Raw genomic sequence first — 14,562 nt, forward strand, 5'->3', positions numbered from 1 at the left:
CACCAGGCTGGTTTGACCCCCAGTGTGGGGCAGTTGCCATTTGGCCTAACTGCAATAGCCCACAGAAGGGACTGGATCTGCTTCACAGCCTCTGAGAGGGAGCCAAGGCTGAGATCCAGCTTTGTGGGCTAAAAGCAGGGAAGAGTATGGGCAATCTCCAGGGATTGTATGCCCTGGGATCACATGGGATTGTATGCCTTGGGATCACATGGAAATATATGCCTTGGGATCACATGGGATTATCTGCCATTGCCTCTGTTGTAAATTACTGTCTGTATTGCTAACCCCTGTCATTCAACAATCATGATTTACACAACAGAGACTTAGTCCTAACTTGATTTTTGAGCTCTGAGGATGTCTTGAGATATATTTCTCTGATGAGGAGTTATAGAGAGAGAGTTAATTTGAATATTCAAATAACGGGAGCTGAGACCTTTCACTCCCAGGAAAAGAAGTTTTAAGAAAAAAAAAAAAAACCCAAGAAATTTTGAGTGACTTCTGCTAACTTCAAGGGATCTGGCAATACTATATTCCTGTGGTCTTCATTAGGTGTTACACTTAATTGTACCCTCAGCCCTCAAGGCAAAATTGTTAATACTTGCTAAAATGTATATTAGAAATGGCCTAGTGCAGTGGTTTGAAATAAATACAAGCTGAATGGCTACCTCTTCTCTACCAGCATAGAAGCACTTCAGCACTACACGGTTGTATGATAGGACGTGTCCATGTAGGAGAGATTCAACCTCCATGCTGGTCATAAACCTGAGGGGAAGTAGGGAAGCACCAACCTGCTGCAAATTCTTTACAGCTTCAGTGAGTGATGGGGTGAAATCAGCAAAGGTACAACTGGTGTCAGGCCATGTGATTCCTATCAGCTCTAAAACACAAGAGAACAAATTTAATAGTTCAAATATGAATCCAACTTCAAACATGTGACAGCCCCAGACCTTTCAAAAGTAGTTAAGTTAGGAGATAGGTTCCATCAATAAAAAATAACTCAGAAATCATGAAGTCCATAAAATAAATACTGAACTTCTATTATCTGTCTTTTGAGGGCATACATTGTCCACATTTCAAGATCAAACACAGAGAGATTAAAAAAATGCTTAAACTAAACAACTAAACACAAAATGTCCCTATTCACTTTTCTCAGGTAACCATGTGTCTCTAGAAGTTGAAGCTTTAAGTAAAACATCAACTACTGTGAGAAACACCTGATGCAATTGTTAGATTTGGCAACCCCAAGGGTACAAGTTTTGAATTATGTGCAACTATGAAGATTAAACACTAGATGGAGTAGTTGGACTAGAATTAAATTCAGATTTGTAAAGCCACTGTAACGTCAGAGTCACTATATATTTTGAAATCAAGGGCTTAGTAGCAAGGCACAGCTATGACAGCATGTTTCTCCAGAAGCACCAGTTCAGGGAGTTGGACTTGTACTGCTGGATTCTTTGGAAATAGTCACAAGAAGAGTTCTCCCTTCAGCTTCTCTGGTCTGAGGTCCTGAAGCTTCAGCACAAATAATGGGATGGCTCTGCACACGACTGAGCTGTAGGCACCCCCCAGATAAACAGCAAATCGGTTTCTCACTCTGCTGGAAGCTGTTCTGCTTATCTCAGGTGTAAGAAAGGAGGTGGTTCTCTCCCTGATCTCCTTCCTCCCTGTATTCTGTTTTCCTACTCTCTTAGGTTGTGATGATACTTCGGGAGGCATTGATGCTCCTGCTGCCTCAAGCATGGTTTCCGACAGTGCTACAGCTTGTCTCCTCATTCCCAACCCTTGCATCATTCCCTTTTGTGGGCACCACTGTTTGTGCAGCTGCTCGCTGAACCAGGCTGGAGAGCTGGTGAAATGGAAAAGTCACCTGGCCAAAAAAAAATATATATATATAGCTGAGGTACCTGTGTGATCTCTTCTGTCTCCAGGAGGGGGATACTGAGGCAGGGATGAACACCTGTGGGTGAAAGAGTGAAGCAAGATAACAGCCAGACAGAGTCCATGTTTTCACAATCTTTGCAAGATGTAGAAAGCCTCTGTTCCCCGATGAGTCTATAGAGAGACGGAATACAATATCCTGACACATCAGTGCAAGGTGAAAGTGAAGCAGCACCTCAGTGTGCCTGAGCCAAGCCTTTGACATTGTGAGGCTTTACACCCATTCTCCATCTTTGGCTATGCAGAGCAGCCAAATAGGCCCTGGATCAGGGTGCTAGCCCCATGTTGCTGCATTGCTTTCCATAGCACCATCACAGCAAAGGGGCCTGCAGCCCCATGCCTGGTCTCTGCTTTCCAGACCCAAGTCATCTGAACTTTAAGCACTGAGCTGCCCCACCTCCCAGCTCTTCACCAAGTAGGAGTTACAATGTGTGGTCTGTTTGTGAAAAGGGGCTTTGGAGGCCTAAAACAAATAGTCCTCAAGGCCCAGGACAGTGTTGTCTGTTCTCTCCCACAGATGGCCCTGTGAAGACAGCATCTCTCAAGAGCAGCAGTTGGCAAATGCGCTTTTGACCTTTTCAACTTATTGTATTGGTATCTAGCCAAACAATTTAAGTTCATCTGTAGTGTGTGACACTCAGGAAACACAGGGATGACATGCATGCTGTTTCCTACCAAGTAATAAACTGCCTTTTGTGGTGGAGTGAATGAGGACTTTGCCGCTGATAGCCAGATGCCACCCTGTGCTGTGCAAGCACTGAGGGGAGCAAAGAAAGCTTTAAAGTGCTTGAGAAGCTCATACTAGAGGGAGGTACAGAAAAAAAAACATCCTTCTTTCTTCCCTGCAGGTTACAAGTAGATCCTTGCAGTGTTCCTTCATGGATGAAATCCTGACCCCACTGCAGCAGGGGGTTTGACACTAACACTGGTGGGACAATCACTTTACCCCACGTAGTGTGGCATCTTCTTAAGCCTGAAAGCAGCAAAATGAAAGCCTCTCCAGGGCTGCTGAACACTTGTGTGCCAGATCCTCTGACTCTTCTGTGGTTGATCTTCAGGCTTAGATTTCCTTAAGGGATTTGCTTATTCCTCCAAAAGGACAGAAGGTCAGATCTGGCCTCAGCATGCTTGCAGTTGTGGCTCCAGCAGGATCTTAACAAGAAGGTCAGGTGGCAAAGTTAGCATCAAGCACTATTTTATACTCAAATTACAATGCTCAGGAAAACATTTCAGTTCAGTTAAACTGAGGTAGATTTTCCTGGACTTATGTTTAAGAGACTGGAAAAAATAGGACTTTTAGTACCTTGTTGCTTTACACATTGACATGATGGCATGTCTGAGGTTAGGTACCAACCAGCCATAGTCATCAAGCCTACAGTTGCCTGCAGAGATAGGAGGAACTGCTGCTGGTCAGCGAAGATATTTAGTAAGACAAAATTTGAATTTCCTTTCTAAAGAGAAGGCTTCTTTGCTGTGAGCATTATCACACTCTGGAGCAGTTGCCTGGTGAGATTGTGGAGTCTCCATCTGCGGAGATACTTGATGACACAGTCCTGAGAAATCTGCTGTAGTGGAGTCTGCCTGAGCAGACTGTTGGACTAGATGATTTTCAGAGACCCCATCCAATCTCAGCAGCTCTGCAATTCTGTTTTTTATTTGCACAAAGCTGGGCTATGTTTTTGGTGCAGATCCACATTTCCCATTGGATTTCTGCCCAACACCTGCTCCCAGCCCTGGAAATTGTGCAGGTGGCTTTGCAGGTGACAGTGTAGTGGCTTGGCAGAAGGTTATCTCACAGGGTGCCCAGCTTTGCTTTTCCAACCACATTTCAAGATGCTCATAAATGTGGCATTCAGTTTCCCATGAGAGGGTCCTCTACAGGTGAAATGCCTACTTCTTGTATTGATCCTGGGGAAATATTCTCGTCTACACAGACAAGCTTCCATTGCAAGTCACCATTTACAACACATAGCCTGTTTATCACTCATAGCCTGATTCTACCTTTTTCAAAGGTTTATGTAGTGCATAGTCTTTCTTTTGATACTCTGCACAATGGCAAATTCTGCATCCTCCTAATTATTTCTTTTTTTCTCTCTCCCAGTTGTGAAAGTCCTCAGCCCAACAGCCACCAGAGGCAAGTCTCTACTTGCAAATTATTTGGATAGTATAGTATCACTTGTTGGCCAACACATAAATTTTAGCTAGCCTTTATGTCATATTTCTTTCCCTAAACATGGAGGGACCAAAATCTCTCTTTCTTACAGGAAAAAGGTATAAACCTGACCCACATTGAGTCCCGACCTTCCCGTCTCAACAAAGATGAGTATGAATTCTTCATTAACTTGGAAGGCAAGAGTGTCCCAGCACTGGATAAGATCATCAAGTCCTTGAGAACTGATATTGGAGCAACAGTCCATGAGCTTTCACGAACAAAGAAGAAGGACACTGGTAAGGATACTAGAATAACACTGACAAAGTATATTTATGTCACATACCAAAATGACTTCTTTTTCCTGCTACAAAGGAGTTCCTCTTGGGTCTGTATGGCTGCATTTCCTTCTCTCTGCTGATTTTGCCTATGTTGTAAGCTTTTTCATTTGGATATTTTCTCTCAGTGTAAACTATATTTTGCCATGATTCTGACTAGGTCTCTTGCGAAATGATACTATGGTGTTAAGTTGTCATTGTTGGTGTTGATTGTTGCAGGTAAACCTATCTTCTGCTCACAACATCTTCCCTATTTTAAAATAGGAAGTATTTATATACAAAAGTTTTGGTAAGTCATGCAGAGTGGCAACTTTTTGTTCCTGACACACACCTGCAATTTAGAGGACTAAGAGAGATGCAAGTAGGCTGCATATGACTGTGTTTAATACAGAGAGGTTAAGCTTATTAAGCTCACTGACATGTTCCTTGGAATCTCAGACTATCATTCCATAGCCTTTAGACCACTAAGCACTGAAAGCCACTGCAGGGCTGGTACATTTTTAGCCTTTTCTTATGTCCTCTGAGAACTTAGATTGAGAGAGACAACAAGGATCTCTGTGTGGGCTGCACTATGTCTGTCTAGTTACTTATTGCCCTGATTCAAAAAACCCACACAAATTCAATCACAATTTTAGAAGGCAAACAGTTCCAGGAAAATCTGCATACATGGGCTTGACTTGCAGATGGAAGATCAAAACCCCTGAGAATCCAGGCCTTGATTTGCCTACTTCTCCCTTCCACTTCATCCTCATAATAAATCTGTGTCTGCTCAGTACCCAACAAAGTCAAATCTCTACAGTGCCATTTTTGTGGGAAACTGCCACCTATTGAAGACTGTGTTTTGCCTTCCTAAGAAAGGATGACTCCTTGGAGTCCCCAGGGAGGTTACTGAAAGGGTGTCCTGGAGATGTTTACAATGCCTGCGCATTGTGCATCCCATCTGGGGAACCACCCTATGTTGAACACTTTTCCCAGAGAGAACCTGGGTGAAAAGAAGCTGTGTTTTAACTTATAAGTGATACACTGACCCTGTGAACCCAGTCAGACTTTGCCATGATGAGTCATGACTTTGTATGATGAGTCCATTCAGAGTCAGTCCATACAGAGCCAACACTGGCAGGTGATTACAGTTGTGATAGGGCACCTAAAAATAGATGTAAAAATTTAAATCAGGAGACAGGGAATAAACTCCTACAAGACATTATGTGATCTTTTCCCTGGCAAAAGGCAGGACCAGCTAAACCACCACGTTCCCTGCACACTGGAGATTTCTGGGCTCCACACTCTGCACTGTGGAGCTCCCCTGCCCTGACCAGTCTGACTTGTTGAACTGAGACCTGATGACTTCTTCCCATGCCTGCACTGGACACTGGCAACAGAAGATACTTGTCCTCTTTAGATCAGTCTCTTTGCTCTCTCATGACAGTATTCTGCACAACCTCAGACTTCCCTTCTTGGGACACATGGTTTATGGGTTCTTGGACAAGCATATTTCTCTTCTCTGGAGTGTCTCCAGCAGATTAGATGACATCTAGACATAACTATGGGCTATAACTACTCTATTGCTCTGGTGAGCAATTGATTTACTATATGTCAAACCATTTGTTGATTATGTACTGTTTATTTGAAGGATACTTCACATGAAGTCCATCTGCCTTTCAGATTCTCTTATTCAGATAGGAACCAGGGCAGCATAAAAAACCAACAGTGCCTTTCCCCTCGTCAAATATATTTGTGAACTCACAAATCACTCTGGCACAATGTTTATCATAGAATCATAGAATTGTTTTGGTTGAAAAATACCTCTTATATTGAGTCCAACACTGTTGACCTAACACCACCATGACCATTAAACCATATCCTGAAGTGCCAAGTCTACATGCTTTTTTGAACACCTACAGGGACGGTGACTCTATCACCTCCCTGGGAAGCCTATCCCAATGCCTGAACACTCTTTCAGTAAAGAATTTTTTTCTTAATATCCAGTCTAAACCTCTCCAGCACAATTTCAGGCCATTTCCTCTCATTCTGTAATGTGATACCAGGGAAAAGGGCCCAGAGCCCACCTCATTACAACCTCCTTTCAGGTATTTGTAGAGGGCAGCAAATTCTCCCCTCAGCCTCCTCTTTCCCAGGCCAAACAATCCCAGTTCCCTCAGCCATGAGCAGACAGTTTCTCCAGGAGTATGCTGTAGGAATCAATGTCAAATGCCTTACTAAAGTCCAGATAAATAACATGCACAGCCTTCTCCTCATCTACTAAGCTGGTCACCTTGTCATAGAAGGATATCAGGTTAGTTGAGCAGATGCAGCAGACATGATTAATCCTGTGCAAGGCTTGGTATGGAGTGTTGGCATACTCATGGGGTAGAGGGAAGGACTGCCCTCCTGTGCTCCCTGAGTTTGGCATGTCCATTTGAACACTTGGATTTACTTTCTGGTTGCTGGCTGATGTAGTTCCATCCTTGTGGGACACTTGTATCTCTGAGCTGAGATGAGAGAATAGGAAGAAAAGTCCCACAAGGAGACCATCCATCCTTCTCTCCACTTTTTGGGCTTGTGAATGCCCCTCACTCCTGCTATTGAAACCAAGGAGGGTCTACCACCCACTTTAGTGTAAGAAATCCCAGGGAGGTCAGTGGTAATTCTGCTCTTGGCGGAAAATAAGGAAAGATTTTGTGACCTATCCATGCTCCTAATTCTTAGAGATTTGCCAGAGTTCAGGCTGCTGGGTACAGTGGTGGCTGCCCAGCATCCAGTCTGAGACAAACTTAAATGCCTCTTCAGATAACAGATGTGATTTTAATAGGATTTCAGACTTTAAATAGTTTAGGTCTGAATCTTCTTCTTCCTTCCTAGGAACAACATGAAAGGACATTAATACCTTCTTGAGATCAGTGCTGGTAATCCTTTTACCATTTCCTTTGTGTCTTACCCATGACATTACATTTGGAGATGAAAAAGAAGGCAAGATACTCTTTGGAGTCAGTTCTCTTCACTCATGAGATGAAGGGACAAAAGATTGATTAGGTGATTTATGATCACATCAAATGAAAGAGGTTCTTTTTGGGGGGCTTTTTTATTTCCAGAAGAAAGCTCCAGAGCCTAGCAGGGCTTGCCATTACTTTTGTTTTTCTAGTTATTATTAAATTAATAGCAAACTTTAATAAATATTGAAGTTGTGTATAAGCTTAGGCCAGAGTCAGATAGAGATACAGCTCTAAATATCTGCCATGAAAGGCTTGTGAATGAAATTCTGACCTCACAGAAATTAAAACTCCTGTGGTCAGCTGTAGGATTAGGATTTCACTGCATGATACTCTGCTGATCAAAGGGTTTTTTTGATCTAGATTATCCCGTCAGTGTTGCAGAAAAGAACTTGATCTCCTTCTGTATGAGGAATACCTTGTGTTTGTTTGTTAGTTTCAGTAAATTAGAAATAGTATAAAGTGGGAACAACTTACTGCCAAAGAAGGAGAGGAAGATTGATATTTCTTTTTGCCCTTTCCCTTTTCTTTCTTTCTTGGGTTTTTTCCTCTCATTTTTCCCTTGTTTTCTTTTTTTTTTTTTTAATTTTAAAAAATTCTTATTTCAATTTCAACTTTTCTCATGAGTAGTGAGGGTCCATTTGAACCAAAATCTCCAAAGAGCCATATTTTGAAAGCTCAAACCAGTTCTCATTAGGGGATGAACTGCAAATTCTGAGCTGAGGCAGCTACAAGAGCAGAGTGTGATGGAGCAGTCTGAGTTGTAGCAAGTATGGTAAGCTGCTGTCCTTAATCAGTGATTATATTAACAAATAACAGGCCTTGTGATGCTTTTCAAGTCAGCTTGTCTTTCAGATGTGTCCTCTTGGCAAATCTGATCACAATCCACAAATGTGGTTCCTAAAACACAGAATGTGGGCAAAAAATCTCCGGGGAGAAAAATATCAGCAACATGCTTCATGGGAATATTGTTACACTCTTCTCAGTGGGCAGGTAAAGGCTGGGAAATTTTTATCCTCAATGCTGTTCATGCTTCCATGGGATTGATTCTTTCCCTGCTCTCAGGCATTCCTTGATAAGAATTCATTTTGCTCATCCTCACGATTTGAGAAAAAAAAAACAAACCTATTTTGCTCAGTTTCCCATAGGAATCATGGAGTGCCATTCTTGTGGCACTGCTCTGCGGATAGTCAGAGGAAATTTCTGTATTCTGCCCCTTCTGTTCAGTGTTAACCATGTGTGTATGTGCTTTACTGGGCAAGGGACAGAAGATTTTTCAGGCATTTTAACTACTTTTATGATCTTTTCTCAATTAAATACAAAATGTAACTTTGGTTTCCCTTTGACAGACCCAAGTAGATACAAATATGAGATTTGTATTAACAGTGTAATTTTAGCTGAGAGCAGGCCAGTAAAAATCTCTAAATCTAAAGGTAATTTTAGAGCTTCAGATGAGGTGGGGTAGCCGTCACTGGGGCAAAAGCCCTATGTAGAAATGGAAAGATTTGTTGTGAAAACACAGTGCTTCTCTTTATGGCTCTTTTTGTTAACAGGCTGGGTATCTGCAGTCTACTTGGAACCCACAAATAAAAAGAATTAAATATTTTTCTGTTGCAGCATTAGGGAAATGCAGACAATTTATTGCATTTCTGAGACAGACTGGGAGCTGGGGCTCTATAGGGGCCTTGTTTGACAAACCCTGAGGCTGCCCAAAGCATTTGGGACTGTTTAAAAAAGGGCTAAACCTGGACCCTGAACTGCTATAAATTGCATAGACCTGTCTTTGACCCTCTCCACAATAGTCCAAACGGAGGAGTTTCGCAGAAGTCCTCTCTGCCACCGCTTTGCTGCCTCTTATATAAATGGCTTATTAGCATTCTGCTGAGCATTTGACCCCACGGTAATTTGGTCACCACTTGGGTGTCCAGCATGATCCTATAAATGCTGCTGTTTCACTTAGAGACAAATCAATATTTATTACTGATCAGCCCACGTTTTCTCCTCAGACCTTCACAGAGGCCCAGTGTTGCAACAGCTTGCCCTAGCAATTCATTAATGGCTGTGCAGGCAGACAGCGAGTCTGGCAAACGGGCTGGAGGAGAATGTTGCAAACAAAATAGGGCATAGATTTAGCCAGGGGGTAATTTGATTTGGTCTTTTAAATAGTTGCTGGGAGGGCTGGAGATAGCCTCCTGGCACACCACATCTAGGCAGAAGACCTAGTAGACCTTTTATGTCCTGTTCCCTGATGCAAGGTCTATATGGACTTGATGCCCACCCTGGGGCTGCGTACAGGAACTTTAATCCTTTTTTCCATGAGAGCTGAGAAGGCTCAGGGCTTTCCAGAACCCAACTTAATGTCAGCTATGTTGGTGCAAATAGCACTAAGCATCCTTTAGGGTTTCCTTTTCACATTCTTCCACTTTCATCCATCTCTGTGAGCTCAGAGCTTCTCTCTCTTACCAATGGTGTCTGGGGCAGGGCAGAGATCCTCTGAAAAGAGGTACCTACAGACACCTACAGGAGCTGCACAAGTAGAAGATAAGTTGTTGCTCTTGTGTAGGGATAAAGCAAGCCACCCATCTCCATGCTTGGGACTGACACTGCATCAGCCCAGGAGCCAGTCTGTCCCAGAGTTCATCATGAGCTGTACTCTGGGGATCTTGAGAATAAATGTGTTTAATGAAAGTAAGTGACTATTATGTATTCTTTTCTCCCTTCTTGAAGTTGCTATGATTCATATCCTGCCCACCTAGCCCATTCTGATTCAAAGCAGGAAAACCCTACAGACATCACTGCTGAAATCCACTGCAAACTTCAGCCACCACCAATTTGTCTGTGCAGCTTGGATCCTTCAGGTCATGGTGTGTCCCTGAGAATAGTGGTTATTTGCTCTAACACTTTTGCTGTGCACCTGCCAGCAATTCTCCCAATGTCTAATCACCAAACACTTACCCATGTGTCTCACCCCAGGCTGAGAGTGAGGTGTCTGAAGTACAACAGTGAAGTGATTCCTCGACCAGCACACAAAGCTCAGGGGCTGAGCTAGGAGATAGAATAGGTGCCTGGTTGCCCATATAGAAATTAGAGTCAGAATGGGTGTGCCCATGCTTAGCATGGTGTGAGTAGTGATCCCTCTCTAGGACTCAGATACACCTTTTTTTACTCATCCCCTCTGACTAGTTTTAACTCAAGGGGTGGGAGGTACAGAAAGGTTGCTAGCAGCAAGGTATTTCTAGAGAAACTAGGGAGGTGAGCGGTACGGCCAGCGATAAATTAATTTTGGGATCTTCCTGGGACTGCTGCCGCCATCTAGTGACTTTATCAGGCCTGCTTTCTAGGGCAGCAGCTCGAAAAGGAGGGGGAACAAAAACTGCATATTCTGGGGAAGAGAAGGGGAGGGGCATCAGGGAGCACTGCTGAGCCGCTGGTCGGGGTCTGTGCAGCTCGCTTACCCCGGGACCTGCCCTGGCTGGCAGTCAGCTGCCTGCTCTCCTTGGGCTGCCTGAAACAAATCTGAGGGCTCCCAGTGGGAGCGCTGGATGCAGCCAGGATGGTGGTGTTTCAGGTCAGGGGGAGTGAGCACTCTGCGTGGGGCTGAGCTGCAGCCGCCCAAAGTGCGCCCTGTAAATACGCTGCTGCTGCTCTTTGCCCCTCGGGGGCTTGAGGAAACTCAGTACCTCTGTGTTGTTAAGTTCAGCAGAAAGCAAAGATGAACAGTCCTGGAGACAGTGATCCTCTTATCCCATAGGTGGTCCATCAGGTCTGGGACAAGCCGCACCAGCAAGGCACTGCAGGGAGCTCACGCGGCAGCTGCAAAGCTGGAGATGATGTTCACTTGGCACAAACTGCAAAATCAGACAGGGAGGTATGGCTGCATGGCAGTCCTCCCAGCTGAGCAGGGGGACACACAGGGCAAGGAGCTGTTTTTCAAGCACGAACTGAGGACGTGACACTCATTTGTGGCAAGAAAGTCACTAAAAACTCTGAATGTTTTATTGATAGACTGTTGAGAGCCCCTGGGCTAGGACCAGCAGATTTTTGTGTGATATTAGCCTTGAAATCCATGTTGCTGACTTGTACTCTGTGTAGGGAGCATATAGGACATGGTTGCATGGCTTGAGTATCTAGTACATACTCAGATGGAAGTTTTGAGCCCTATCCTTAGAACAAGTGTGGAAGAACTGGAAGCAGTGCAGAGAGAAGTCATGAGAGTGCTCAAAGACAGCCCACGGTTTCTGTGCTTGAAATACACAGGCAGCCTCAGCCAGGAAGATAGGTAGTAGATGGAGGATCTGACAGGGAGTTATAAAATCCCAGGTGGCCTGGAGAAGGTGAATAACAACAAATTATGTTTGTATGCAGGAACTAATTAAGATCAAATGAAATAAGTTTAAAACAAAAGGGAATAATTTTTCGTATTGCATGTAAAGAACTGATAGAGCTAAGTGCTGCAGAGTTTCTTGGAGATGGATGTGTTCACAGGCTCAAAGAGCAATTAGTTTTATTTGTGAGGCGTTCATCACAGGCTATTAAATTCAGGCATGGCTGTAGCATCTGACTTAAGCAGAAGGGAAGGGAGAGAAAAGGGAAAAAAATAAAAAAAGTCAGCTAGGTCAAAGGGCCAAAAATGTAAGAATGAGGTAGCAGAAAGGATATTAATTAAATATTAACTAAATGAATACATTATTGTATAAGTACTGTAGTAATCCAATGCCTATCTGAGGTATTAGCATGTAATTTATAATTTTATTTCAACATCCTTGGTGTCCTTTAATGAGGCCACCAAGCAGCTCCTAGAAAGAGATTTTCAGAGGGTCAGATAATCCTGTATCCTTCTTGTCATGGGGTTTCTTGCTGTTCCTCTGAAATGGCTTGATTCTATGCTGTGAAAGGAAGGATACCCTGGAAAAATTCCTATGTTTTGGTAAGCCAAGAGACCAAAACAATAAGCAGAAAAGCATAAACATTACAAGCCAACTCTGCACCAAGCACTAGACATTCCTGGTGCTCCATATTCTTCCAAAAGTGCAAAACAGCCAGAAATTCAAGACAACTTGCAGGATTTGTTCTTGTACTACAGGGAAAGACAATTAGTGCCCAAAGAAATTAGCCCCTTGCTTATATTTCTTTATATTTATGGTAAAAAGATGGAAAGACCAGAAGGTGGCCCCAAACCAATCAATGAAGAAGTATACCAGTTTCTATTTCTTTTCTGTTTTGCAGTGCCATGGTTTCCAAGAAGTATCGAGGAGCTGGACAGGTTTGCCAATCAGATCCTAAGTTATGGAGCAGAACTGGATGCTGATCATCCTGTAAGAAACAGAGCTTTATATTTTTAACATGCTTCTAATTATCAGGACAGATGTTCCTGTCATTTACATTTGCTCTGCTTTGGGACAGATCTAGTAGACTAGGTCTCACATTTCTAGAGTTAGAATCAGCTCAGTCCCTGGTGATGAAGTAAATCAGGCCAAAGGCTGCTTTAATTTGAGCAAATATCAGGAGACCTTAAAATTCATAGTGATCATTAGAATACAGGGCTACCACAAAGACACCTCTAGTTTTCCCAGGTGGCTCTGATGTGGTGACTTTAGACTCATTTTGTGAATCACTGCCAACAAAAACTTCAGAAGCAACACACAATAGCCCAGAGACAGGAATACTGGGTTTTGTTTTGGCTTTTTAATCTTTGATTATGGTTATGTGGTTGTTAAATCTGACATGATAGTTGTATGGTGAAATACAACAAAAGACAAGATCCTTGTTTCAAAACGTTTGTGGTTTAAATGGTAGGGTCAGAAAGTTTTGTTTGTTGGATTAGCTGCTAAAAAAATATTATTTGGCAATTTTTCAGCTTTTTCATATACAAGAATACTTTCTGCCTCTGTTCTGTCTCCAAGCAAACAACAACTTATTTTCATTTGTTAAAACACACTGAGTTCCATGCAGTGCAACAGAAATTGCTGCTATTAGTTTAATTGAGATAGGGCGATTATAAATAAATTACATGCAGCGCAACAAAAATTGCTGCTATTAGTTTAATTGAGATGGGGTGATTAGTCATTCACTACCTATTGCTTAATTTAAGATGTGTTATGTATCATGTACAATGATTCATGATGTTCAGTGTGGTCATATGAAAGGCAGAATGAAAGGAGATGCACTGAGTCAATAGCCCCCTTGTGTGTCATGCAGGAATAGACCAAGATTGTATTTGAAAAATGAATACAGAACAAAAAGACACTGAAAGGAACGAAGAATCTCTGCTCTAGTTCCTAGAATTAGCTAGTGAGCAGTTTATGCCTTAAAAAGGAAGCCCAGCTGCTGGGGTAAATAGGTGTGGCAGTACACAGTGCATAAAAAAGGAGAAATTAAAGGAGCCTGTGTTTTTAGCAGTTAAGTGATACGGGATTTATTCACAAATACCTCTATGCCAGCTTAGTTGTGGGCAGTGCATTTTTAGGCCTTTGGCTGTCTCTTTCTGACTCACGTTCTTAGATCTCCGCTTGACTTCAGGGGCCTCCTGTACTTGGTTGCATTTCATGGCCCCTCAATCCATTTGGGTCATGCACCACTAAGATCTACATTCATGAAATGCTGCAGTACCCAGTGGGTTGTTACTATTCGCCCTATAGAAGGGTGTCCTAACTTGGAAGAACATTTCTTCACTCTTAGCCGTGAGTAACATTTAAACTAAATAGCAGGCACACTGTGATGGGAGAATCATTATCCTAGATGAAGATTTAGAGATTGTATTTCTTATCCCTAGTTTTATTGGTAATTAGCTGCAAAGGTCAGTCTCCTAACCACAAGGTCTATTAGACATTCTCTGTAGGAATTAAATCCCTTCAGATGGATGAATATGTAGTGAAAATAAGGCCTTTTGGGTTGCCAAATGCCTACTGTTCTTCTAACAGTTCGAAAATGAGCCTGTAAGAGTGGTTCATGCTGAAAATCCACCTAAAAATTCGGATTGAGTGGATGAGTGTGTTTCTCTAATGTATTTTGGCTCTGCTTATCTTGATGAGCCCAGCTGGGCCAGGAACTGCAACAAGCTTCATGACATGGTATCCAAGTACAGTTAATTCTGTGTATTGCTCTTGTGGCAGCACCTTGCTGATTCTGTAAAGGAACATATTTCCCTTTT

At 42.8% G+C, this 14,562-nt stretch overlaps 1 protein-coding gene across 1 annotated transcript in view; it reads left to right on the forward strand.

The window, feature by feature from the left end:
- The window catches only part of PAH (phenylalanine hydroxylase), a 39,548-nt gene that overhangs the window by 13,184 nt on the left and 11,802 nt on the right, over positions 1-14,562 (forward strand). Inside the window, exons 4-5 of the mRNA XM_054387075.1 lie at positions 4,203-4,386; positions 12,639-12,727. Coding sequence (XP_054243050.1) covers positions 4,203-4,386; positions 12,639-12,727 — 273 coding nt within the window. The remainder of the gene's footprint in view (positions 1-4,202; positions 4,387-12,638; positions 12,728-14,562) is intronic.

This window comes from Indicator indicator, chromosome 14 (assembly GCF_027791375.1).
Source record: "Indicator indicator isolate 239-I01 chromosome 14, UM_Iind_1.1, whole genome shotgun sequence".
In the NCBI taxonomy this organism is placed as follows: Eukaryota; Metazoa; Chordata; class Aves; order Piciformes; family Indicatoridae; genus Indicator; species Indicator indicator.